Source organism: Ailuropoda melanoleuca, chromosome 8 (genome assembly GCF_002007445.2).
Source record: "Ailuropoda melanoleuca isolate Jingjing chromosome 8, ASM200744v2, whole genome shotgun sequence".
Taxonomy (NCBI): domain Eukaryota; kingdom Metazoa; phylum Chordata; class Mammalia; order Carnivora; family Ursidae; genus Ailuropoda; species Ailuropoda melanoleuca.
Window position 1 is genome coordinate 53,962,293 of NC_048225.1, and position 27,875 is coordinate 53,990,167.

A 27,875-nucleotide genomic window follows, 5' to 3' on the forward strand; every position below is an offset into this window, starting at 1 on the left:
AAAATAAAATAAAATAAAATAAAATAAAATAAAATAAAATAAAATAAAATAAAATAAAAATAAGGCAGGGGCACCTGGGTGGCACAGTTGTTAAGCATCTGCCTTCGGCTCAGGGCGTGATCCCGGCGTTATGGGATCGAGCCCCACATCAGGCTCTTCNATCAGGCTCTTCCGCTATGAGCCTGCTTCTTCCTCTCCCACTCCCCCTGCTTGTGTTCCCTCTCTCACTGGCTGTCTTTCTCTGTCAAATAAATAAATAAAATCTTTAAAAAAAAATAAAAATAAAAATAATAAAAATAAGGCAAAAGACTTCAACAGACATTAAACCAAAGAAAATATATGGAAAGCAACTAAACTCATGAAAAGATGTTCAACATCATTAGTCGTTAGGGGAATGTAAATTTTAAAACCACAATGAGATACTACACACCAATTAGAATTGCTAAAATTAAAAAGACTAACCATACCAAATGTCGGTAAAGATTGAGAGAAACCAGAACTTCTACTGGTAGGAATTAAAATAGTAAAACCACTTGGGAAAAGTCTGGCAGTTTCTTAAAAAATGAAACACACATCTACCATATGATCCAGCCATTTCACATCTAAATATTTACCCTTATAAGAGAAAAAGACTTATCTACACAAAGACATACATGAATGCTCACAGCAGCTTCGTTTGTAATGGCCAAGAACTGGAAATAACCCAAATGTCATTCAGGAGGCATATAAGGTAAACAGATTGTGACATATCCATACAATGAAATACTACTCAGCAATAAAAAAATAAAGTGCTGAGGCATGCAACAAAGTGAATGAATCTCAATGTAATTGTGCTGAGGGAAAGAGCCAAACAGAAAAGAAAAAAAGAGATACATTGGACTTCATCCGAATTAAAAATCTTGTGCAAAGGACATTATCAAAAAGGTAAAAAGATGAGCTAGAGAGTGGGAGAAAATATTTGCAAATCATACAACTGATAAGGATTTAATATTCAACATACATAAAGAGCTCTTACAACCCAACCCAATTCAAAATTCAGCAAAGGGGGTGCCTGGGTGGCTCAGTGGGCTAAGCGTCTGCCTTCAGCTCGGGTCATGGTCCCGGGGTCCTGAGATCAAGCCCCGCATCAGGCCCCCTGCTCTGTGGGGAGCCTGCTTCTCCCTCTGCCTCTCCTGCTCCCTCTGCTCATGTTTTCTCTCACTCACTCTTTCAAATGAACAAATAAAATCTTAAAAACAAACAAAAAACCCCCCCAAATTCAGCAAAGAATTTGAATAGATATTTCTCTGAAGAAGAGATGGTCAATGAGCACACAACAAGGTGCTAAACATCATCATTCATTAGGGAAATGCAAATCAAAATCATTATGAGATACCCATTAGAATGACTATTGGAAAAAACATTTTTAAAGAAAAAAGAAAATAACAAGTACCGACAAGAATGTGGAGAAACTGGAGCCCTCAGACTTTGCTGGTAGGAATGTAAATTGCTGCAGCTGCTGTGGAAAAGTTTGATGATGCCTCAAAAAACAGAACAGACAATTATCCATATGACCCAGGAATTCTGCTCCTAGGTATATATCAAACAAACCTGAAAACGAAAACTCAAAACAAATACTTGTACACCAATGTGCATCTCAGCATTAATCACAACTGCCAAAAAGCAGGAGCCACCCAAGTGTTCAAGAGATGAATGGATAAACAAGATGTGCTATGTCCATACAACGGGGTATTACTCAGCCATAAGAAGAAATGAAGTACTAAAACATGCAACAGTGTTGGACAAACCTCAATACGTTATGCTCTGTGAAATAAGCCAGACCAAAAGAACAAACACTGGATGATTCCACTGACATCTCTAGAATAGGCAAGTCCGTAAAAATAGGAAGTTAGGTTAGAGATTACCAAGGGCTACGGGGATGGAGAAATGGGGAGATACTGATTAATGGGTACAGGGTATATGTTTGGAGTGATGAAAAAAAGACAGCAGTGATGGTTGCACAACACTGTGAATGTACTTAAGGATACTGAACGGTACACTTTAAAATGGCAAATTTTTGTGTTATATATATTCCATAGCACTTAAAAAAAGTTAAGTGTCTTATAACCTATTCTTTAAGTATCACGAAGTTCCAGCTAGCCTTCTATCCTTTTAGATACTACAATAAATATCTTGCATGACAGTTTCACTCAAGGCAATATTTTAGTAGCAGGATTCAACTAATCTCCTGGTCAGAATCAGGTAAGTGAATTTTCCACTAACAGCTAAACACAAAGCTAAACAAAATTCCTAGCCACAGGGCAATGTTCCGTAGATGGAACAGGCCACTGAGCTCGCTAGATTCTTAAACCCTATTCACGCAAGGGCAGAAATGCCTGTACCAGATTTGTAGTTAATCCATATGTCTTGAACAATACTCATTTCACCATGAAAAATTATTTATCTTCAAAATTGTAGAATCTGGGTAATCAGTATTCAGGCGTTCATTTTACTGTTCTCCCCACTTTTTTGTTTGAATATTACAGAAATTAAAAATTTTGAAATCGTTTCTAACATCTGTTATGCTAGTTAACAAACCTCAGGGTGCTAGATGATTATAGAAATAACAGAAGGGCTTATCAGAGCCCATGAAGTGAAGGTTCTGATCATAGTCTTTTGAGGGCTACATACCCACTCCAAAGTGTGTGTTCCCTACAAGTACTTCGAATGTTCACTGGCCATGCTTAGAGATCAAAACAAAACACATATACGTATCACACTATTTCAAATGAAATCTTTTCAAGTATATTTCATAACATCCAGAAAGTACTTCTATCATGGATTTTAAAATAAATTACTTGCATCTAGTTACTTGTTCTCAAATCTGTTGGCCCCCAGACACTATGAGCTTCTTTTGAAGGGAAACTGTGTCCTCTTCATCCTTGATTTCCCCTCTCCTGCTTGAGTTCGAGACTGGGATCTGTGTTCAGAAAGTTCAGTTTCACAGATAATTGCAGAGCACTAGAAGCTATGTGTCAGGCATATTTTTAGTGCTGAGGATAGAGCCCTGACCAAAAATGACAAAGCGGCTCGCACTGGGCTTACGTTCTTGTAGAATGTAACTGAAGTGAATGATAAGGCTGGGCTAAATAATTTTGAAAAGGTCCTTCCAACAAATATTCTGTGATACAAACTGTCCTGTTGTGGTGACCCTACTAGTCCCCATGCTTTGGGGGAGTTTCTCTCAATTCCACAACAAGAGGTAACCAACCAACCTGACAGTGCCAAGAACACAGGGCTGGTGGGAGGAGCGCTGCCCGATGGCACTTTAAAGACAAGCAGCTCATTCATCTATAATTTTTTCATTTTCTTATCTGAATTGGTAAAATGGTCCACTGCCCAACGAGAGACTACAGAAATAGTTTGTGACAACCGTAGGACCACACAGCTTCATGTGTTTCATTCATCTGCCTCCTACCAACAAGTGATAACTAATTTTTCCTATAAATTAAGATGATGATGTATGAAAACATTCAGTAAATAACATGCGTTACACACATTTAACTCACTGTCTACATTTTCTAGTCATCTCTGGGCCCAAGGGTCTCAAACGGGGACTCTAGACCCCTAAGACATTCACAAAGCTGTAACAGGAATCTTTAAGTTTATCTTCAACATATTTTTAACAATCTTACAAATCATATGCTTATAGCCCGTAAGGTTGTACCCATTAAATATCACCAACTCAATAAATGGGTTGAATACATTTTTGTTGATGTCTAGGGCTTATTCTTTAATAGAGGGTATAAAAATATTTTAAATTCTTAGGGAGGTTATGAAAGGAATATAAGCTGATAAAGTAGGAGTATAATACCACTGCTTCAGAACCATCACTTCAAGCATGATGAAGCTGCTAATCAAATTAATGTCAGGGACGCCTGGGTGGCACAGCGGTTAAGCGTCTGCCTTCGGCTCAGGGCGTGATCCCGCCATTATGGGATCGAGCCCCACATCAGGCTCCTCCCCTATGAGCCTGCTTCTTCCTCTCCCACTCCCCCTGCTTGTGATCCCTCTCTCTCTGGCTGTCTCTATCTCTGTCGAATAAATAAATAAAATCTTTAAAAAAAAAATTAAAGTCAGAACATTTCAATTTACTTTGGTACCCAGAGCAGTCAATTCTTTATATCTTCTATCTGGTTCTTAGACTCTCATTTGATACTAACAGTTACCACTCCTATAGGGTCTAACTGGTGATTATTGCTGATGCTGCCACCAAAAAAAAAAAAAAAAAAAATTTTGGGTAAACCAGGATGACCTCCAGTTTCCATTTCACAACATCCTGAATCACAGCAAATGATCTCTTGCCTAGAAGGCTAACACCATGATTTCTACTTGAGCAATCACATAAATAGCACCAAAGCAATTGATTTGCTCTTATGATTCTGACCTAATTTTAAAGATATCATATTTGATACTATGCTCCCTTCACTTTAAATTCTCAAACACCTTTCAATTTAAATGTTATGTTTAGAATTAAGCACATATAAATATCTACGCCAAGATAAGATTTTACAAATTTTCTCCTTTATGTAATAAGGTGTTTAAAATTACTTCAATATAGGGGCGCCTGGGTGGCACAGCAGTTAAGCGTCTGCCTTCGGCTCAGGGCGTGATCCCAGCGTTACGGGATCGAGCCCCACATCAGGGTCCTCTGCTATGAGCCTGCTTCTTCCTCTCCCACTCCCCCTGCTTGTGTTCCCTCTTTCGCTGGCTGTCTCTATCTCTGTTGAATAAATAAATAAAGTCTTTTTAAAAAAATAAAATAAAATAAAAAAATAAAATTACTTCAATATAGGTTTTAAAAGTAATTGCAGGCATTCAAGTTTACACATAAATTAAACCAGCAGATACTCTAGAAGTCACATGTTTAGTTGCCAAGCTAAAAGGCTGAATGAATGGGAGGAAACTCACATATGAGAAGTAGAAAGAAAGATCTATAAGTCATCAATTATGAAAAGGCAAAGACAGGCCCTCCTCACTGTCCAAAGTTCAAAAAAATTTGAATTCATTTGGTTCACACCACTAACTTTCTAGCTTCCGACTATGACTTTTTGATGGTCAGTCACTGTTTACTCAAACAAACAAATGTCAGCAATGGTGGGGGTTATTTTGTTCTAGATTTTTCAGAATTCCAAATTTTAAAGAATAATAATAATCCTTATATATGGATTACTATGTGCCAGGTACTATTTCACAATAACCCTATAAGCTAAGTACTATGGTGTCCATTTTACAGATGAAGAACTCATAAGACACAGAGCCCAAATTCACACAGGATTTGAACTCAGACAGTTGGCTCTTACTCATTATAATATAATGTTGCTCAGCGTAATGTAAAATGTCCACACCACACCTGTATTGTGACCTGTAAAACACGAGCATTTTTTTTTCAGTTTAAGATAAACAAAAAAATTGAGTCTCAGTTGTAAGAAGCAGCAAAGGAGACTTTAAACTCTCATTTGTATCCAGAAAAATATAACCACGCTTGCGATTCCACCGAAAGCAGACTACCTGTGAATTTTTACATAAATTTGGCTAGAGATGAGAACTTTTAAAAATTATTTTGTGTCATCTTTTTGAAATATCATTTTTCAAAGTTATTTCTCATTCTTGAATGGTTCTGGCTTTAAGGAAAATATTGGCATACATGTGATATGTTACAGTGATATTTTCTATTACCTTATATAATCATTAAAAATGTTGGCATGGATCTAAACTTATGGAAAATTTCACATGATGTGCTGAATAAAAAGATCAGTAAAAATGGCTTCTTTAGTGTGATTCCAAATCTATTTTGTGAAAAGTCTTAAGCTTAAATTTATGATATACATTTAAATATGGTTATTAGGTGGCAGGATTACTGGTAATCTTCCCTTTCTTCTTTAAATCTTTTCATTATCTGAAATACTTTCCTTTTTACAATTCTGCTTACTTTTATAAGCAGGAAAAAAATTTTAATTTATTAAAACCTTCACTAGTCAGATATTTTTACAAAATAAAATATTTTTTATTTTGTAAGAGTTTTGTAACAAGAGCTGCAACTGCTCGGGGCTCCTAGGGTCTCAGTCGGTTAAGCGTCTGTCTGCCTTCGGCTCAGGTAGGATCCCAGGGTCCTGGAATCGAGTGCCACAGCTTCTCCCTCTCCCTCTGTCCCTGCTTATGTCTGCATTCTCTCTCTTTCTCTTTGTCAAATTAATTAATTAATAAGTAGGTAATTAAATAAATAAATAGAGTTGCAACTGCTCTACAAAATTCTCTAGTTTGGCTTTCACAAGTAGCACTGAAATGGCTTTATTTAAACTATTCTCTAAACCATAAAAACTATTACACTAATAAAATAATCTTATACCTACTGAACCTCTCCTCTCACAAATCCAAGAGACAAGGAAAGATAGCACATTGCAGAAATCACTTGACTAGCTTGCTATTATAATCACATTTGATCGGGCTTTAAATTTCCCGAATGTTATTTTCTTTGAAAAGCCATTACTTCATAAAGTTGCTCTTGACCTTGGGCAACCCCTTGGGGTCCCCTCCCTCTTTGGGAGCTTTGTACATCACTTTGCTATTGTTCAATACAGCTTGCTTTGCTGCCTCCTCCCCCAAAAAAGAGTTGCTCCTGACCTTGTCTGAATAGATGTGAATAGCAAAAGAAAAAAACAATGAGGTTTAACATTTTTAGATTTTTCAGCAACAGCTAACTGTTCTTCCCTCAGGCAGTCAAAATGAGAATTTATTGTTTTGCGAGTTTTTCCCTCCTTAGTACCACATCGCTTTCCTTCCCTTGAAGATGTACTATGAGATACTGTTATCTATTTTCTGGTTCTAGAAAGAGGCCCATCAGCACCTGCCAAAGGCAAGCATTTCATCAAAGATTACACAATAATATTTCAGAGGAATCCGAAAAAAATAACAAATATTGTAGCAAAAAGAACTCTAGAGATCTTAAAACATATCTAGTTCTACTGTTAGCCAGCTATCCGTCCCTCCACGAGGCAGCATTTATCTTAAAAGAAAGGGCTTTGAAACTAGACGATCAACCAATCAATTCAATCAGCATTCAATGAATACCTATGTGCACGATACTACAGTAAACCACCCCCACTCCCTCCCCATCCGTGATGCGCTGGGGGCAGTTTCAGTCAACCATGTCTGGAAGCAAATGATCCTCCTTCTGACATACCATCAGGTCAATCTCAGCCTAAACCGCATCACAGTCAGTGCCTGCTCACTTCACTTCATTTCATCACGTAGGTATTTTATCATCTCACGTTATCTCGGGAAGGGTAAGTACAGTTCAAGAAGATATTTTGAGAGAGAGAGACCACGTTCACAGAACGTTTATTACAGCATACTGTTATAAAGGCTCTATTTTATTATTAGTTATCATTGTTAATCCCATACTGTGCCTAATTCATAAATTAAACTGTATCGTAAGCGTGTATGTGCGGGATAAACCGCGGCATATACAGCGTTTGGTACCATCCACAGTTTCGGGCACCCACTGGGGGTCACGGACCGTGCGCCCCATGGATCAGTAGGGATGGCTGTATCTTACATGCAGTGGAGAGTTCAAGAGACTAAACAAACAGATCCACCTTGAAAGATTTTACAATCTAATAGGAAAGAAAAATTTAAACGAGCACTCTGCTGCTTCTGTGGTGGGACAGAACATATTTTAAACTTTCTAGGTAAATACAAGCTCCTTGTAAAATAAGCAGATTTTTACAAAGGGGAGGGGGTTGCTTAAGGCCAGCTCAACATTCAGCTCATGATGCACTGAATAGCCAAATAGATTTAAGTGAAATGCTCTAAGCCAGAAAGCAAAAGACAGAAAGCATGGGCAGGGGGAATGGCAGAGGGAGAAGAAGGCTCCTGGCTGAGCAGAAAGCCTGATTAGAACCCTGGTATCATGACCTGAGCCGAAGGCAGATGCTTAACTAAATGATCCACCCAGGTGCCCCATGAAAAGTCCTAGTTTTAATAAAGCGCATTATATTTTGAGTTCATGGCATAAAGATAATAAAAGAGACTTGAAAGATACATAATTTCAAAAACAATTAGGTCCTAAAAGTTTACTTACCTTTAAAAAATTCCTTCACAAAAGTTAGTGTCTGCCTTACAGAGACATTATTCACGTCAGTAACCCATTGACCATATCTGATTACCCTGTGCTCTAATGACTAAGAACTGTGTGCTCACTACTTGAATAATTCAGTCAGCAATGGGGAGAAAATACTCCTCAAAAACGAAACAGTAGGGAAGGAGAAAAAAGAAAACAGATAGGTCAGTAAACCAATTCAGAGAAAGCCTAAACCACTCATGTGACCCAAAGAATTATCAAGAGCAGTTTGTCTTTCCCACTACAGAAACCAGGAAGATAAGCAGTCTCGAAGCAGAGGCTGTTTTCCCCCCTACTTTCAACCTTTCAGAGTCCAATGATTCAAAGACAAAAAGAGCATGTGGATGGTATGTTTCCTAACTCTAACAGAAAGCAACTATTTAACCATGTGGTCAAAATTAAGCATCTAACAAACTATATAAGCAGAAGAAATAATGGTGTAAATAATAAGCTTAACGCAACCAATAAATAGAACTTCTAGAGGTGAATCAATTATTTCAAAAGACAAAAATGACAATGGTCTCACATAGAATAGAAACATAAAGATATCAATATTGAAATAATTTCTCACTAAAATTATTTTTTATTTCAACAGACATTTACTGCAGACAAGAATATAACAAGAATATATAGATACACTACACACACACACACATACATATACATGCACACACATATTCAAGAATGAATATAAAAGGAGCGCCTGGGTGGCACAGCGGTTAAGCGTCTGCCTTCAGCTCAGGGCGTGATCCCGGCGTTATGGGATCGAGCCCCACATCAGGCTCCTCCGCTGGGAGCCTGCTTCTTCCTCTCCCACTCCCCCTGCTTGTGTTCCCTCTCTCGCTGGCTGTCTCTATCTCTGTCGAATAAATAAATAAAATCTTTAAAAAAAAACAAACAACAAAAAAAAGAATGAATATAACAAAATTATTTCCTCAAGCAATGTAACAAGATAGAGGACTGAGCACATCCTAATTTTCTCCTTCCACTTAAAAACCCCAAAAATGTCAGGGGAAAAAAGAAGCCAGAAACTTTCAATACAATACATCTATAAAAGCACAGGGGGGAAAAAAAAAAAAGCATGCCATTAGTACTAAAGTTTACAAATGCTCAAAAGATAAAACTGGTTTTCATATTTAAAGATTGTGAACAAGCAATGCACAGAAAACATATAAACGACCAGCAAATATAAGATGCTCCTCCTCACTAGTAATCAGGGAAATGTAAATTAAAACAACGAGATATCATTTTTATCTAGCAGATTAGCAAAATATTGAAAATAATGATAAAAGTGTGGCAAGGATTTAAAGAAGGGGGACTCTCTTTTACTGTTGGTGAGAGTTAGTTGAAAAAGGTCTTTTTAAAAGGCAATTTGCTGGGGCACCTGGATGGCTCGGTTGGTTAAGCGGCTTCCTTCGGCGCAGGTCATGATCACAGGGTCCTGGGACTGAGAGCCGCGTGTCAGACTCCCTGGTCAGCGGGGAGACTGCTTCTCCCTCTCCCTCTGCCCCTCCCCCCACTTGTGCTTGCTCTCTCTCTCAAGTAAATAAATAAAATCGTAAAAAAATAAAAGGCAATTTGTTACTATCCACCAAATACAAAGTGTACATACCATTTGACCCTGAGCTTTCACTTCTAGGAATCTAACCTAAAGGAAGTATTTGCTCCCATCTGTTCATGTGTATTCAGTACAACATCTCTTTAAAGGTGGGAGAAATTGGAAAGAATTTGAATGACTAACGATAATGGAATAGTTAAGTGAATTATGCCTCATCCATACTATGAAGTATCATTCAGGATGAAAAAAATATCTATGTGAAAGCCTTATCTCCCACAAAAAAAACCCACATATTGTTAGTGAAAAAAAGAGCAAGTTACAGAATACATCATACTACTCCTCACGAATCCTAGCTTCTCTGAAGCCAGCAGACTGTAACACCCACAACCCTTCTTTCTGCTAGTCACCTATCTCTTTGTCAATCCCCCTTATTCACAGAAAAACTTAGCACCTATGTTTCTCTCCAACTACTCCAATGATTGTTCCTAAAAAAGTCAACATCAGTATACTCTCTAAGTTCCTTTACTTCCTCCTAAATAAGTCTTTTCTTCCATCCTACTTCGGTTGTCTACTCCCTGATCATACTCTAAACATTCTCCTGTCCAGTAACTAAACTACCTCCCATGTCACTTTAGAGCCTCTCACATTCAGACCACCACTTCCTAGCTTTCCAGCTTGACTGGTATGCTAGTGACCCTACTTTTACAATTCTCTATCACCATCAAAACCTCAATCCATTGACCCCACCAGGCTCTCACTGTTCATCATGTCGTCGTCTCCTCAATTCCCTCCTTAAATAACCTCCTCGAAAACACGCTTCAAAACAAAACAATGTCCTTGTATACACTTTCCCATCCACTGCATCTCTCCTTCTGCCATACTCCTGAGCAAAACCCTAACCGTGCTTAAACCCAACACGCTGCTTTATCTAGAAGTGCCCTGATTGGTCTTATTTCCATTCTTGTCCCATGAGTCACAGATTGCTAGCTACCTAGCTCATTATCCGTTCTTTACTTCCTTTCCAAGAGAACCCAGATCTTCCTTAGGAAGTTAACGTACCCAGCTAAAACACTGATTCCCTGACTCCCTGGCAGCTAGAGACAGTCTGTGACACTGGACTATGGAGCAAGCATGAAGTCACTGGGTGGAGCTTTGGAGAAAGCTCTTAAAAAAAAAAAACAAAACCCCAATTCAGCTGATTATGTGTCTTTCTCCCCCTACCTTCTGTCTAGATGTGATTCCAGAGAGGATCAGACATCCCACAGTACAAAGAAACAGGCACACTTGAAGATGTCTAAACAGAAAGACACAAGGAACCTGACTTCCTGAGGTCGTGAAGCTGCCCCATCAGCCCTGGGCTGCCTACATCTGGTTTTTGTTACTTGAGAAAAATAAAACTCCTAATTTGTTTGGGTCGTTATTTTTGGGTCTCTACTATTCACAGTAAATAGAATTCCTAACTCGTAGGCCCGTTACTGTTTATTCCCTACAGCACAACCAGAGACCTTTTAAAAGTATGAGTCAGATCATAGTACTGGCTTCACATCAGACTGAAAATAAATTTCGGTTCCTTAAGAGGTCAACTGGGCCTTCTTTGATCTGGCCCTTTTATTTCTCCCAACTCATCTCCTACCAAATCCCCATGCCACCCTTCCACCCACCACTTGCACACTCAAGCTCCAGCCGCACTGTTCCTTGAACAAGCCAAACTTGTTTCTGTCTCCGGGTCTCTGCATTTGTGGCTCCTTTGCCTGAAATCCTCTTTCTGCACACTTTTACTTGGCTTGCTACCTCACTTCTTCCAGGTAGCAACTCAAACATTGCCTTCTCTGAGAGACTTTCCTGATTACTCTATCTAAAACAGCTTTTTTGTGTCTCCTCTAGTTTCCTCTCCATTCCCCTGTGACTCTTCTGATTCTACCTTATTAATATATAGTAAGCATCTGTTTGCTTATTTACTGTCTTGTGCACTAGAATGGAATCTCCCTGGGCAAGGACCTTGGGTGTCTTCTTCAGCACCATATCCCCAATGCCTGGCACACAGTAGGGACACAAAAAATATCTGATGAATAAATCAATATACACCATGATTTCATTTATCCTGAAAAAGACTAAAGTCTCTGTGTGTGTGTGTGTGTGTGTGTGTGTGTGTTTGTAAATATATACAGGACCTTAGACACACTAAACTGCTGATAATAGTTAACTATGGTGAAGAGAATGAGAAATAAGGGAAAGAGAACTTTCACATTTTGCTTTGCATATTCCTGCACTGTTTTTCTTATTAAGAAAACAAAATCACCTACAATATATGGCAAGAAGAAAGCTTTAAACTATTCAGAAATACAAATCCACTCATAGAATCATATAATTTAGAAACTCATAGTAACCTTAGTAAGCATAAAACTACCCACAAGTAGGAGGATCTATGATTACTAAGTAAATATCTTTTAAAAGAACTAGAATTAGAAGAATAAAATTTCTTTGGGGCGCCTGGGTGGCACAGCGGTTAAGCGTCTGCCTTCGGCTCAGGGCGTGATCCCGGCGTTATGGGATCGCCCCACATCAGGCTCTTCCGCTATGAGCCTGCTTCTTCCCCTCCCACTCCCCTGCTGTGTTTCCCTCTCTCGCTGGCTGTCTCTATCTCTGTCAAATAAATAAATAAAATCTTAAAAAAAAAAAAAGAATAAAATTTCTTATTAACTTTTTACAGCCCTTATAAAAGTTTTTGCTCTCACTTAAACAAAATAAAATATACCAAATAAAAAGTATATTAGTAGCATGTTATGCATCAAAATAGTAATGATGAGTTGTGTAGAACCGATTTCCACTCATCATCCCTTGCTTGTAGAAACTTTTTTTTTAAAAGATTTTTTTAAAAGATTTTATTCATTTTTTAAAAGATTTTATTCATTTATTTGACAGAGAGAGAGACAGAGCATGAGCAGGGGGGAGGAAGCAGAGGAAGAAGGAGAAGCAGGCTCCCTGCTCAGCAGAGCACCTGACGTGGGGCTCGATCCCAGGACCCTGGGATCATGAGCTGAGCCAAAGGCACCCAGATGCCCGCTTATAGAAACGTTTAAGGATTTCCCTCCCTAGATAATCATCCAGTAATCTAGATATTTACTTTGTTTTGTTTTAGAAATATGCACTCTATGAGACATCTCTTCTCTGTCAAGTCCTCCATCCAAATGCCTAATGCCTTTTAATTTTTCTTTACAACTTTATGGAGGCATATTTTACATGTTACATAATTCATCCACCTCAAACATATAGTTCAGTGACTTTTAGTAAATTTACCAAGTTGTGGAACACACCATAAATCAGTTTTAAAAATCTTCACCACTGCAATTAAATCGTTCATGCCCTTTCATTGCCAAGCCCCATTCCCGCCCCTTACTTCAACCAACCACTAGTCAGGCGCCTGTCTGTCTCCATTACACTTGTCTATTCTAGACATTTCCTACAAATGGAATCATACAATATGTGGTCCCTTGTATCTGGTTCTTTTCACTTAGCATCTTTTTGAGGTTCACCTAAGTGGTAGCATGTACCAGTAGTTCATTCGATTTTATTGCTAATATTATCCCACTGTACAGATATGCCATATTAGTGCCTTTGGATTTTCTGACTTGAATTTCCATTTTCCAGGTTGTACGATGGATGCCAACAACTTGGGTACTTGGAATGGGGGGGAGGGAGCTCTTTATGTCATTTATTTAACCCAAATGACATACGTGAATGTTTTCCAAACCCAATCCAGTTTATATAGGGTGAGACTGTCACTTAACATCATTTTGCCATTTAAAATGCTTTTAAAACCATTTTTCTGCCCCTCCCTCCTAAAAGGAGTAAAAGTACAGTTCCCCAAGGTTTCTTTCTCTCTCCCAGAGCTTCTAAAAACCTCTACCCTTACTATGCATTGTTTTATCTCCTTTTTCTACCTCCAATTCCTTGTTTTTTATCTTCGAGCTGATAGCTTTAAAATTTCCATATCCTCCAAGTTTGCAAAAAGGTATATCAGAATTAAATATCTGCAGATCCTAGAATTTTATTTAAGAGGAATCTGTGGTTCTTTTGATGTGGTCCCTATAAAGAATTTTTTCCTAGGTAGAAAAAAGCTTTGTAAGTGATTTAAAAACCAAACAACCCTCATAATACCAAATAAGAGGAGCATGAGGACCCAAGTTAACATCTGACACTCTCATTTAAAAGAGAAAGTCAAAGAATGAATAGTAATTAAACAAAGTTCTCTATTTTCTCTTTAACATGACCTTTTCAAACACTGAGTTTTTCATTCAATGTAAAATGCCACAATAATGTTATTGTCTCGCCTGTTTTATGATGATGTCTGATTCAGATTAAGTGGATATTACTTACCTTTATAAAATATTAAATATCTACATGTAGAATCGTTTACGAAGGTGGGTAAGGTATGGTGGTGTAGGGAAAGGGCTGGGGAAGGATGATACAAATCTTGTAACATATTTCTTACCAGCCTTTTTGACATCTTAATTTTCTAAGTGATTCACAGACAATTAGTTTGAAATCATTGAAAATAAGATGATGGGGACATCGCTAAAAGCTTTCCCAGTGGTAAACATTCTCTACCTAGGAAATTATTTTACTACCCCCCTTACTGTCCTAAGTTACAGTTCTTCTGCAGTACATAACAGAGTAAAAGCAACAAAAGATAATACCAGTTACACGTAATTAGAGGAACCTTGCAAGATAAGGAAAAATAATACAAGCTATTATTATTGGAGCTTATATGTTGGCTTTTAACCAAGATTTAAATGCCAAGAATAGGGGCACCTGGGTAGCTCACTGGGTTAAGAATCTGACTCTTGTTTTTGGCTGAGGTCAGGTGAGGATCTCATGGGTGGTGGGACTGGAGCCCAGCATGCACTCCCCCCAACCCCCTTGTAGCAGGCTCCGGGCTCAGTAGGGAGTGGGCTTGAGAATCTCTCCCTCTGCCCCTCCCTACACTGGAGCACGTGCACACTCGCTCTCTCTCTCAAACTAATTTAAAGGAAGGAAGGAAGGAAGGAAGGCAGGCAGGCCAAGAATACCGCTCTTGGTGGCCAGTTATTGCGGCAGGTATAAGACAGGCCAGGTGAGCTACAGTTTCATCTTTGAAAGGACAGCCAAAAAGGGGTTCTTAGTTAAGGTCTACCCTACCTCCATTATAGCTACAGTATAAGGTCATATGGAAAAAGACAGGCTCTGCATTGTAAATTTGGAAAACTCCCACTAAGTATTTTTTAATGTCATCATTTCAATTTACTTTAAGAAAATGAGTGGTGTGATCGCGTGTATACTGTACCTTTCTCAGGCTTTCATATTCCTCACGAAGTTCCCCAGGCTTGCTTAATTTGATTGGTGCTCTGAATATAAACTCTGGAGGAAAGGGAAAAGAAAACGCTTTTTAACAGGAGTTTCTAGGAAAGAACCCAAAACCCTGTCCTACTGCTATTCCCACATTATAAACCACAAGAAAAATTGTGGTCATCTTAATTTGAATATTCATTCACTCATTAACAAATATTTATTAAAGGGTATAAATGAGGCGCAGTTCTAAGCACTGGGGGGCAGCATTGAACAAAGAAAGCCCTTGCCCTCATGGAGTTTACAATCTTACAGACAATAAACAAACAAGTGTATGCATATAACACAACCAGTAGTACAAAGTGTTACGGAGGAAAATAAAGGTAGGATGAATGAAAAAGATTATTTTATACAGAATGGTCTGGAAGAGCCTCACTGATAAAGTCACATGTTAAAGGACCTTAAGAAAAAACCTATTTAAAGCTTAGCTCAATGTTACCAAGTAACATTTTAAATGAGCTAAAGTTTTATTCATAACACTGTATTTTTCTATTTCTTTTTCAATATTGCCAGCAGAGTATTTTCCTGCATACAACCTGTAAATATTTTCAATATATAACCTGATTTTTTTTTAAAGATTTTATTTATTTATTTGACAGAGACAGCCAGCGAGAAAGGGAACACAAGCAAGGGGAGAGGGAGAGGAAGAAGCAGGCTCCTTCCTAGTGGAGGAGCCTGATGTGGGGCTTGATCCCAGAACACTGGGATCACGCCCTGAGCTGAAGGCAGACGCTTAACAACTGTGCCACCCAGGCGCCCCATAACCTGTTTTTTTATCCTTAAAGCCTTCGTGGTTTTTATTGGCTTATAGAATACAGTCAAAACTCTTCAACCTGTCATTCAAGGCTCTCCAAAGATGGATCACAACTTCATCACAATTTCTTCTCTCTTCAGCATTGGATCTTTTAACCCTTGACTATCAAGCACCTTCTCTGCTGTTTTCTCAGCTGACACTGTTTTTTTTCCTCTTATTTCTATATATTCTTAAATCCAAGATATCCAGGACCACAGGAGGCACACAACACACGTTGGTAATATAAATAGATGATAAAAATCCAAATTAAGAGAGGAATAAAAGATAAGTCCTAAATGCTATCAAAAAGGAGGGGGAAAGCACACACTTCTGCCTCCTTAAATGTGCATGACACTTCTATGTACTTCTTTGTACATGCACTGATCAAAATATAGTATTAATTTTAAGACTTACTACGAACTCTATATCCCATTGAGGTCCTTTTTCAGTTGTCTCAACTATAATTCTGAAAGACTCTTATTTAGTACTCCTGAGAAATGTGGAAGAGACTTAGAAACACTGGATCTAATGCAAAAGCAGGGAACAGTAACTTAAAGGTCTCCAAGTACTAGAGAATTGTCAGACTCTTGGTGTGGGAGGCAAACATTCCACTACCTTCACTCACTTATTAAAAAAAGTCCTGATGACTATTTTAATCATATCCCTTAAGCACATTTCCAATTATAGGCAAATAGTATTTAAAATCTGAAACTTTAATAGAGAAGGAGAAGGAGAGAGAAAAAGGAATCCTAAAGGCAAAAAAGTACTTTCAATCCATTTACGGAGAACCTACTACGTGTAAAATACTTCATATATATTTTCTCAGTGAATCTTCACAGAAACTTTATAAGGTAGGTATTATACCCATTTTACAATGAGGAAAATGAGAGGATAATGACTTGCCTAAGGCCACAAAATGAGTACATGGAAAAACCAAGAGAAAAGCATTAATAGGAATAAAGAGGGAAATTACATAATGATTAAAAAGGCAACACAAAAAGGAGGTATAATAATCATGAACTTGTATGGACATATACCACAGTAAAAACTAATTAAGATTATAAGGAGGTATTAAGAAATCCAATATAATGCAAGAAGTTTTAACCCACTGCAATTAAAAACAGATCAGGCAGACCAAAAGGTAGTAAAAATGTAGAAAAACTGAACAACAAAATTCACAAATTTGATCCTAATATATTTATATATGTGTGCACCTAGTAAATAGAATATATACTCCTTAAAGTAAACAAGGAACAATTAAAAATACACTAGGTCATGAAGAACTTTCAAAGAATTCATATTATACAGACTTTGCTTTTGGATCCTAGCTGCTATTTTCCAAGCCAAGTTTTCTGGCTACCTGGCTGATTATTCTGGATTACCCAATATTAATATTCTTTCTCAATAAATTCTTTTTCTGCTTAAATTTGCCAGAGTAGATTTCTGCTGATTAAAACGAACAATCTGGCTGATTCCATCTTTTAGACAGAACTATAAAATGACCATAAACCAACTTCTAAGGGAAAAAAAGAGAGAAGACAAAGTAATACTAAAAATAAAAGAGAACCAAAATACAGATATCAAAGGGAGTTTAAATCTCCAAAGACCACTCAAACAATGCTCTCATGAATGATCTTGCATATGTATCATTTTGCAAGTATATTCACAGATTAAATTGCTGGAATCAGAATTACTGTGTCAAAGAATATATGCATATGTAGCTTTTGTAATTCTGATAGACAATACCAAGTCGCCCTTCCTCCCTGTAGCCTATACTGACTTAGGTCCCACCAGCAATGCAAGAGAGTGTTATCTCCTTCTATCTTTTCAACAAAGTGAGTGTTGAAACTTTTTGGTTTCGCCAATCTAAGGTGAAATTCTGTATCTAATATACATATTTTGAGTGAAATTGAGTAATTTGTGTTTGCTTTCATATGAAACATCTATGCATTTCCGTTACTCCTTATATTAACTTTTTCTTCTTGATTTGTTAAAGCTCTCTATAAGGAAAATTAGCCTTATGTCACATGACTAGCAATACTTTTCCTAGTTTATCATTTATCTTGACTTTGCTCATAGTGGTCATTTTTATGTAGTTATATTAATCAAACTTCTTTTTCATGGCTTTCAGTATTTTGTATACTTGGAAAGACCTTCCTCAGGCCAAGACATAACAGCAAATATCATAGTTTCTTCTGGTACAAAGTATAAGATTCTTCTCTTACCAACTTAAAAAATTCTAAATCTTGGGGCGCCTGGGTGGCTCAGCCGTTAAGCGTCTGCCTTCAGCTCAGGGCGTGATCCCGGAGTCCTGGGATTGAGCCCCACATCAGGCTCCTCCGCTGGGAGACTGCTTCTTCCTCTCCCACTCCCCCTGCTTGTGTTCCCTCTCTCTCTGGTTGTCTCTCTGTCAAATAAATAAAATCTTTAAAAAAAATCTAAATCTTTATTTTTATTTGGGGAGCAACATAAGGAGCATAATTTTATTCAGGCTTATAAATTTACTATCCAACACAAGGACCAAAAATATTTTAGCGATGGCCTGGTGGAAATTCTGAAAAAAAAATTTTTTTTAAGATTTATATATTTATTTGAGAGAGAGAGAGAGAGAGAGAGGGAGGAGGTCAGGGCAGAGGGAGAGAATCTTCAAGCAGACTCCCCATTGAGGGTGGAGCCCAATGCAGGGTTCTATCTCACAAAGCATGACCTGAGCTAAAACCAAGAAGCAGATGCTTAACCAACTGAGCCACCCATGTGTCCCTATGAAAATTTTTACTTACTGTTGGATAATTTGCTTTCTCTAAAATGGTTCTTGCTGACACTTGGAACAAAAATGTCCAAAGAGCTTACCATCTTCATTATATCACGTAAATAATGCAAAGTTAAAAGCCTGATCCCCAACGTAGAAGCTTCCAGAGCCTTGGATAAGTCAGTCTTAACTTTCTCTTCTGTAAAATCAGAAAGAATACCTATCATGATAGGCCATTATGAGCATCAAATGAGTTTACTGAGAGTGAATATAGTATAAACTATTTCAGCCAGTAGAGTGGCATACAATAGAATCTAATAACTATAAAATTATCTCTGGCGTTGGAGAGATAAAGAAATTGTGGCTTGGTCTGATTTACTTGCAAGTACAACTTACAAGAAATAAAGATAATGATCCAATTGCTTTGATAGGTATATTACATGAAAAGTTAAATTCACTTTGGGATACCTATTAAGAAATCTCAAAGTTCATATATAAGGCCAAGTGGAACTCAGCATAGTGACTGAAATCTTACTATGCCTTGACTTATTTGAGAGTAAAAGGTAACGGGTAGGGTAGAGGTAAAGTACCAATTTACATTCACTGAAATCAGTACTGATATGGATTAGTTTAATCTTGGATTAAGATTAATGATGTTTAATTCATTAAGAATACAAAATGCTAAACAGTCAAGATCACTTTTTGCCCCGACAGAACTGTGCTACACTAAATGACATTGTGCCCAAAAGTTCAAAAATTACATAGCTAAATATAAAACATAAATCGGTCCAACATGACATTAACTTAAATATTTAATCCTATTTCTTATTTTACTAATGCCCTCTAGAAATGTCAACAAGGAAAAAAAATCCCATTTTTTTCCCTATGGACTTGCAAAAAGAACATATTAGATTCTGACACCTGCTCTGTCAAATAAGTGCCAAGGCTTCTCTTTGCCTTGGTCTCACTGATCAAATGAAGATCAAAACACTGGCCAACCTACCTCCTAGGAATGCAGAAGATCACAATTAATAGAAGTAGTAGTAATCAATGAAGAATCCCTATAATAGATAAAAACAGCTAACATTTAATAAAAGCACATTATATGCCAAGTGTTACATACACACACATGCAGAATGCAGAAAAGAGTTAACATAGCAGGCCTGACTATCTTAAAAGGCCCACTTGCAAGGTTGGCCCTTCGCCGGCTGGTGCCTAGGAACTTGGATTTCAGCAGAGCTCCCACCCTCCCTGATTAGGTACAGATTAATGCACCTAAACTGTTCGTAGAAACAATCCAGTTATGCTGACTACTTCTTTCCTGCTGGGAGTCTGGAACTTTGGCACATGCTAGGCAAAGGGGTCATCGACCCCTAATAAAAACCCCTTCTAATGAGCTTCCCTAGCTGGCAACATTTCACATGTGGTGTCACAACTTATTGCTAGGGGAATTAAGCACTTTCCGTGTGACTCAACTGAAAGAGGACTCTGAAAGCTTGCCCCTGGTTTCCCCCTGAACTTTGTCTTATGTGCCTTTTCCCTTTGCTAATTTTGATTTGTATCCTTTAACTATAATAAATCATGGCCATGAGTACAACTATATGCTGTGTCCTATTAGTAATCCTAGTAAATCAGCATAACTGGGTGGTCTTGAAGCTTTCCTAACACACGCACCCATGCACTAATATTAAAATATCTTCAGATCTCAGTTTCTACCTGAGACAAGAAGGCAACACGCTAGATAACTTCTAAACTTAATAATTCAGTAACAATATTTTTATTTCATTTTAATTTACCACTCAATAGGTTTCTCTAAATTCAGAAATACTCTATATAAAGTTTAACATGATGGGTAAAAATGCTATTAGGAATTTAAACTTACATAGGGTAGCCATAATATCAAAATAATTTCTTGAAGCTTTATAAAACATGGTGTTTCAATCCACTTGGACTATTGATAAATGGAAGAGAAAAAGGCTAGAAAAATGAAAATCTCCCCATTTATTTATTTCTTAGAGAGAGAGAGAGCATGAGCTGGGGTGGGGGGTACAGAGAGAGCGAGAGAGAGAAAATCTTTTTTCTTTCTTTTTTTTTTTAAAGATTTTATTTATTTATTTGACAAAGAGAGACAGTGAGAGTGAACACAAGCAGGGGGAGTGTGAGAGGGAGAAGCAGGCTTCCCACCGAGCAGGGAGCCCAATGCGCTCGATCCCAGGACCCTGGGACCATTACCTGAGCCAAAGGCAGATGCTTAATGGCTGAGCCACCCAGGTGCCCCGGGAGAGAGAAAATCTTAAGCAGGATCCACGCCCAGCACAGAGGCTGATGCAGGGCTCAATCTCACAACCCTGAGATCAAGACCTGAGCTGAAATCAAGAGGCAGAGGCTTAACCGACTAAAGCACACAGGTGCCCCAAAATCTCCCCTTCTAAATCACAGTCTTCTACTATGTCTCTTAAAACTAACTGGAGAACACGTATACAATCAACATTATTAATTGTACAAGGTATTTATCAAACATTATTAGCCTTTCAGGTTCCCTGCTTTTTAATAAAGAAAAAGCAATCATTTGTAATAAAATAGTTGCTGTCTGCTGATGTGGGACTTTTCTCTTTATTTCCTTCTGCCTTTCTAGGGTCATATGTCAGATTCCTCCTCTCCAAAAGATGAAATTGTGGTTGAAACACAAGCAATACTACTGTGCAAAGAAACAGGAAAAAACCCAGATGACCTTGGTATGGAGATGCGTTTTTAGACACACTATCAAAAACATGATCCGTGGGGCGCCTGGGTAGCGCAGTCGTTAAGCGTCTGCCTCTGGCTCAGGGCGTGATCCCGGCGTTCTGGGATCGAGCCCCACATCAGGCTCCTCTCCTGGGAGCCTGCTTCTTCCTCTCTCCCCCTGCTTGTTTTCCCTCTCTCGCTGGCTGTCTCTCTGTCAAATAAATAAATAAAATCTTAAAAAAAAAAAATCTGTGTACATCATTAAAATTAAAAAATTCTGCTCAGCAAAAGACAATGTCAAGAGAATGAGAAGGCAAACCACAGACTAGAGAAAATATTTGCAATAGATATAGCTGATTTAAGGCTGTTATCTAAAATATACCAAGAACTAGGGGTGCTTGGCTGGCTCAGTTGGTAGAGCATGCAACTCTTGATCTCAGGGTGGTGAGTTCAAGCCCCACGTTGGGTGTAGAGATTACTTTAAAAAAAATGGAAAGGTAAAAAAAATAAAATAAAATATACGAAGAACTATTAAAACTCAAAAGAAAAAAACCTAGTTTTTAAAAATGGGCAAAAGACCTTAACAGACACCTTACCAAAGATACACACATGGCATATAAGCATATAAAAAGATACTCCATATCATATGTCATTAAAGAGTTACAGATTAAAACAAGACACCACTCTGCACCTATTAGATTTGCCAAAATCCAAAACACTGACAACACCAAATGCTGGGGAGGATGTGGAGCAAGAGGAACTCATTCACTGCCGGTGGGAATGCAAAATGGTACAGCCATTTTGAAAGACGTATCTGTCAGTTTCTTAGAAAACTAACCATAGTCTTACCATATGATCCAGCAACTGCACTCCTTGATATTTACCCAAATGAAATGAAAATTTATGTCCATTCAAAACCCTGCACCAAGATATTTTTATCTTCTTTATTCATAATTGCCAAAACTTGGAAGCAACCAAGATATCCTCCAGTAGCTAAATGGATAAATTGTGGTACATTCAGAAAATGGAATATTATTTAGCGCTAAAAAGAAATGAGCTATTAAAGACATGAAATGACATGGAGGAAATTTAAATGCATATTACTTAGTCAAAGAAGTCACTCTGAAAAAGCTACATACTGAATGATTCCAACCACATGACATTCTAGAAAAGACAAAATTATGGAAACAATAAGAAGATTGGTGCTTCCCAGGATTGTTGGGGGGGGGCGTTGGGGATGAGGCAGCAGAGTTCAGAGGATTCTTAGAGCAAAAAATACTCTGTATGATATTACAATGATGGATATATGTCATTATGTATTTGTCCAAACCCATAGCACGTACAGCAAGAGTGAACCGCAGGGTAAACTATAGACTTTGGGTGATTACAATGTGTCATGGTAGTTCCATCCTTGGTAACAAATCCATTTGGTAAATGATATCGCTAAAAACACCATCACCCTCCTTAGTCCAGAGGAGTTAGTCCCAAACCCAATTCCTCCACCACTTTCTATAAGGATTTTCAAGTGTTTCGGTAGCACAGAAACAACTACTCACTCTTCCTTCACTGCACAGAAAAGACATGCTAGAAACTACTTCAGGTGTCACTGCGATGCTGAATATCTTGGTATTTGTAAATGAATCCAATACTTTCTTAATGCGTGTCCTCCAACTACTACTATGTTTAGCAGGAAGAGAAACTCTCTAAGGATATGATGTCTTAAGAATGATACCACCTGTGGCTGGTGACCTAAGCTGAGCGTCGCATTCAGTCTAATGTGAACTGTAGGAGCAGCTGTACTTCCTTGAAGCTCCTTCCTGAAAAGGATTTTCTCTGGGGTAGGGTGACTGGTTATTAATAAAGGCAAACAGACAAAACAAAATATAAGACAGGCATTTTTCTAATTGCACCAAACCTCAGGAATGAAGCATCATTGTCAAAGCGTACTCAATACAAAATTAGAAAGAGAACCTCACTCAACTGTACTGAGAAGATGTTAACCCTAACAACTCCCAAAGCCAAAATTAATCATCCCTTGGTACCTGACTGTGCTTGAGTTTTCACCCCCGTAGGTTCCATATCTTATCAGGACATCAGGGTGAATAAGAATTTTGGACTCAGGTCCCAAGACCTAGATCTTAATCTGAATACTCCTACTTACTAGCTACTTGTCCTTGGGCAAATTAAAAAAATTCTTTGGGTGGGGTGACTGGCTGGCTCAGTTGGTAAAGCATGCAACTCTTGATCTCAGCGTCCTGAGTTCAAGCCCCACATTGGGCGTGGAGCCTACTTTAAGAAAAGAAATGAAAGAAAAAAAAGGAAAGAGAAAAGAAAAAATCTCTTTGGGTAATTTCCATCTCTATCACCACGAGCAGCACCATTATGATGGCTGGCAGTTATGTAGCACTTAAATTATGCCAGGCTCATTTCTAAGCACTTTGTATTTATTAACTTATCTAATCTGCATAATGACTCAAAGGGAAGGTACAATTATCTCCATTTTACAGATGAGAAAACTGAGACACGGAGCATTTACTTTGCCCAAGGCTATACTGTTATCAGTGAAAGAGCTATGACTTGAACCCAAGCAATCTGGCTCCAGAATCTGTGCTCTTACCTACTATGTCTTATTACTTCTTTAAGAATTATTTTTTCAAACGAAAAAAAAAAAAAAAAAGCCTAAGAACCCTATAAAACAATAGGCAAATGACATGAACAGGCAGCTTTTGGAAAAAATAAATTCAGATGACTTCCAAACCTATTCAAATGTGTTCAATTTCACTCATATTTTAAGATATTAAAAACTTAAAACAAAATACTTCTTTGTACCAGATCAGCAAAGATTAGCAAAGATCAAAGAGTTTGATAAAAACAAGGGTTAACAAGGGTATCCTTTACCTTAAAGATAAATCATACACATGTACAAAGATGTATGTACAAGAACGTGCACTGTGGATCATCACAATACTAAAGACTGGAAACCACCTAAATATCCTTCAATTAGAGACTGACTGAATAAATTATTAGATGACTGGGATACCACGAATCTTTTTCCATACTGTCTGTTTTTATTCCTGGTCTGGTTTCTTGGTTTACCTGGTAATTTTTGTTAGAATGTCACTCATTGTGTATGAAAAGCTGTAGAGCTTGTATCTGGATGATATTATATTCCTACAGAGGATTCATCATATTCTCCACAAGCAGATAGAATGAGGGCAGATCACCTCACAATCCAATCAGGACATGAGCTGATTCAAGGCTGGCTGTAATCTTTGTAATGCCTGTAAAGCCTAGCCTGGTTTGCAGCCCTCCAAGGGTCCAAGTGAGAGTCTGAGTGTTTACCAAGACTACCTTTCTTGGAGGAAGTCCTGAACTTTTCTCTCCACTAAAGAACTGTTACAAGAGTGCGTGGCTTTTCAACAGCTTTCTGAGAAGGTTCTTAGCCTTTTTTTTTTTTTTTTACCCTGCACATTTAAGAATCAACAAATCGTAAAGAGAAAAAAAGCAGGTAGAGAGGGAGAAGGGGGTGGGGATGCACCTCCCTTCTCTCTGGGATCTTGGCCTCTCAAGTACTTGTTGCTCTGAAAGCCCTGAATTACAATTTTTGTATCCCCAGCCCCATGAAGAAAGTGTTGCTGGCTTTTCCACCTCTTAAAGTTGCACTCTCCATTAACCAAGAAGCCACAAATAAATGTCTGAAGTCCTGGCTCCCCTGGCAACTTATCAATGCCTTCATATAATATTGTTTGTAAATCAGGCTTTTCTAGTTATTCTCGGCAGGAGTTTCGGTCTGCTACAATCTGCTACGCCATAGCCAGAAGCAAGATCTACATTTTTCATAAGCGACTGGAAAAGAACATTTTTTCATCATGAAACCACAGACCATTAGTAAAAAGGGAATAAACAGTGAAGAAGAAGACAAAAATGGAGACTATTCCTTTGAGAAAATCAAGAAAGGGTTATTAATAAAGGTAGAACATGTGCGGTCCAAGTCCTAAAGAAACTTAAAATCTTACTAGGGAAGGAAAAATATACTTCAGTGAGACAATTATAGAATGTCAAAGAGTTATAAAACCAAACATTTAAGAGCTGCATAAAACAGGGGCGCCTAGCTGGCTCAGCCAGTAGAGCACAGTGACTCTTGATCTTGGGGTTTTAAGTTCAAGCCCCATGTTGGGTGTAGACAGTACTTAAAAATAAAATCTTAAAAAAAAAAAAAAGAACTGCATAGAACAGCAAGAGGTAGACATGCACAACAGCAAAAGGAAGACAGTGAATCCAAGTCCATCTTCTACAACAAAACATGTAAGCGCAGAGATACAGAGGAAACAAGAAGCCATTATCCATACTAATCTCAAAGTTACCTGCTTATACTACCCACCAAACAACCACTATCAAATGGAATATGTGAAAGGAGAAATCTTAATGTTAAATTAAGCATACCATTTAGAATTAGGAAGGTGAAGACATGGGAAATGAACCACAAATGTGTTCTAAAACCAAACTAAAGTGGTTTCTATTTTATCTATTTTTTGGTTTACTCCTTCTAAGAGTGCAGATGACAGCCAAGTACTAACTGTCTTAAACTAATGCAACTGCTCCTTTACACTTGCCCAAGACAAATAACAATTCACAACAGGCAATATAAAGAGTGGTTACCTGGGGGGAAGAAGGGCACAGAGAAAAAGTTAAAAAGCTAATGAAATGTTAACACCAAGCTTTAAGGCTGCTTACTTAAGTACCATAATTAACACCACATATTACTACCACATATTATTACCCTACTTGTATTTTAAAACTATCCTTCAGCAAAGAGCTTACCAAATCAAAATGTCATAGCCGACATACCAAGAACATATAAAATGCCTATAACTTTTGACCTAATAATTAATTTCCAGGAATCCGTCTAAGAAAATACTCTAAAATATAGAAAAACTTTTACATAAAAAGATTTTCATTGTAGGGCACATAGGTGGCTCAGTCCACTAAGTGTCTGACTTCGGCTCAGGTCATGATCTCAGGGTCCTGGGATTGGGCTCTGCATCGGGCTCCATATTCAGTGGGGAGTCTGTTTCTCCCCCTCTCTCTGCCCAACCCCCCCCATGCATGCACTTCCTCTGTCTCTTTTTTTCAAATAAATAAATAAATAATCTTTAAAAAAAAAGATTTTCATTGCAACCTTGTTCATAATTATAAATCAAAAACTGAGAATAACCTAAAAGTCCAATTTTGAGGGAATGGTTAGGCTAATTATGGAAAGTTTATACAATGTATGATCTGCCATTAAAATTATATAGAAAGACTTTTTAATAATGCAAGCCATTGCTTTAATAAGATAGGAAACCATTCAGGTTAAATGAGAAATCCAAGTTGCCAGACTGAATGCCTTATCATTTCAAACATTAAAAAAAAAAAAACAAAAACCATGAAACAGGGGTGCCTAGCTGGCTCAGTCAGTAGAGTATGCAACTTTTGATCCTGGGGTGGTAAGTTCGAGCCCCACACTGGGCATAGAGCCTGCATTAAAAAAAAAAAAATTAAACATAAAATTGACAAATGGCAAAAGAACAGTAATATAATTGTAGAAGTCACAAAAGGAAAAAAATATTAATGATTAGATATCAAGTTATCATATAAAAGTATGTGAGAATAAGGAACAAAGTTTCCAGAGATTAAGAAATTAAAGCAGGAATGATCAATGAAGAAAAAGGGAGTTGCTGTAGGAAGAGAAAATACACATAAAATAAGGCACAAGACCTTTTCCCCAAGCTTATTAGTGAAGACAAATTTGTAAAAAGTTTTTTAATAGACTTAAATAACAACAGAGACGATGACAGATGCAATATTACAAAGTAAACAATTGCTAAATGAAGCCAACACTGCAATCACTGGGTGTCCGTCCATCCACAGGAGGAAGAGAACCAGGGCTGGGAAGGAGAAGGTGGGACGAAGCAGAGACTAACTGTTAAACCTAGGTAGGTCAAGAGATGGAGAAAGAGCGATGCATGTGAACAACAAAGCATGAAGTAAGAAGGCTGGACCGTGAATAAATATGTTTTGCTGGAGCAGAATGGTTGTTTGGAAGAGCTGCACAGGTCAGAAAGGCAGGCTAGGGGATAGGATGCTCTTCACTTTTATGTGAAAACAATGCCCAATCTGGGCAGAATCGCCCCCGCATACAGTATGAAGGAGCTACTTTGGGGACTCTATCAGGAACACCTACCTGTGTCGGTCACTCAGCTAAATGCTTGCTGTTTTTTAATATAGCACTTTACCTACCAGCCACATGAGTATGCCTGATAACTTCTACAAGTACAAAGATCCTGGGCGGAGGAGACAACTTAGACACTAGCACTTACCAGGGTGACACTGGGCACACTTCAGCTTCTCTAGCCCTCAGTTTCCCCATTCCCAAAAGGATAATAATACCTCCCTCAAATGAACCATTATGAATGATTAAACATGATTTAATGTAATGTGTCTGGTAAAGTGTTGGTTATATAAC

General features: G+C 37.9%; 1 protein-coding gene and 1 long non-coding RNA gene across 2 annotated transcripts in view; both read right to left on the reverse strand.

Moving 5' to 3' along the window:
• RNF169 (ring finger protein 169) overlaps window positions 1-27,875 on the reverse strand; it is an 80,191-nt gene that overhangs the window by 33,820 nt on the left and 18,496 nt on the right. The window contains exon 3 of the mRNA XM_034667599.1: window positions 15,043-15,116. Coding sequence (XP_034523490.1) covers window positions 15,043-15,116 — 74 coding nt within the window. The remainder of the gene's footprint in view (window positions 1-15,042; window positions 15,117-27,875) is intronic.
• Window positions 18,270-20,718, reverse strand: LOC117803361. Its single transcript, XR_004627151.1, has 3 exons — window positions 19,650-20,718; window positions 18,748-18,845; window positions 18,270-18,304 (listed from the first exon to the last, which is right to left on the reverse strand). It is a non-coding gene; the product is annotated as an uncharacterized LOC117803361 (long non-coding RNA).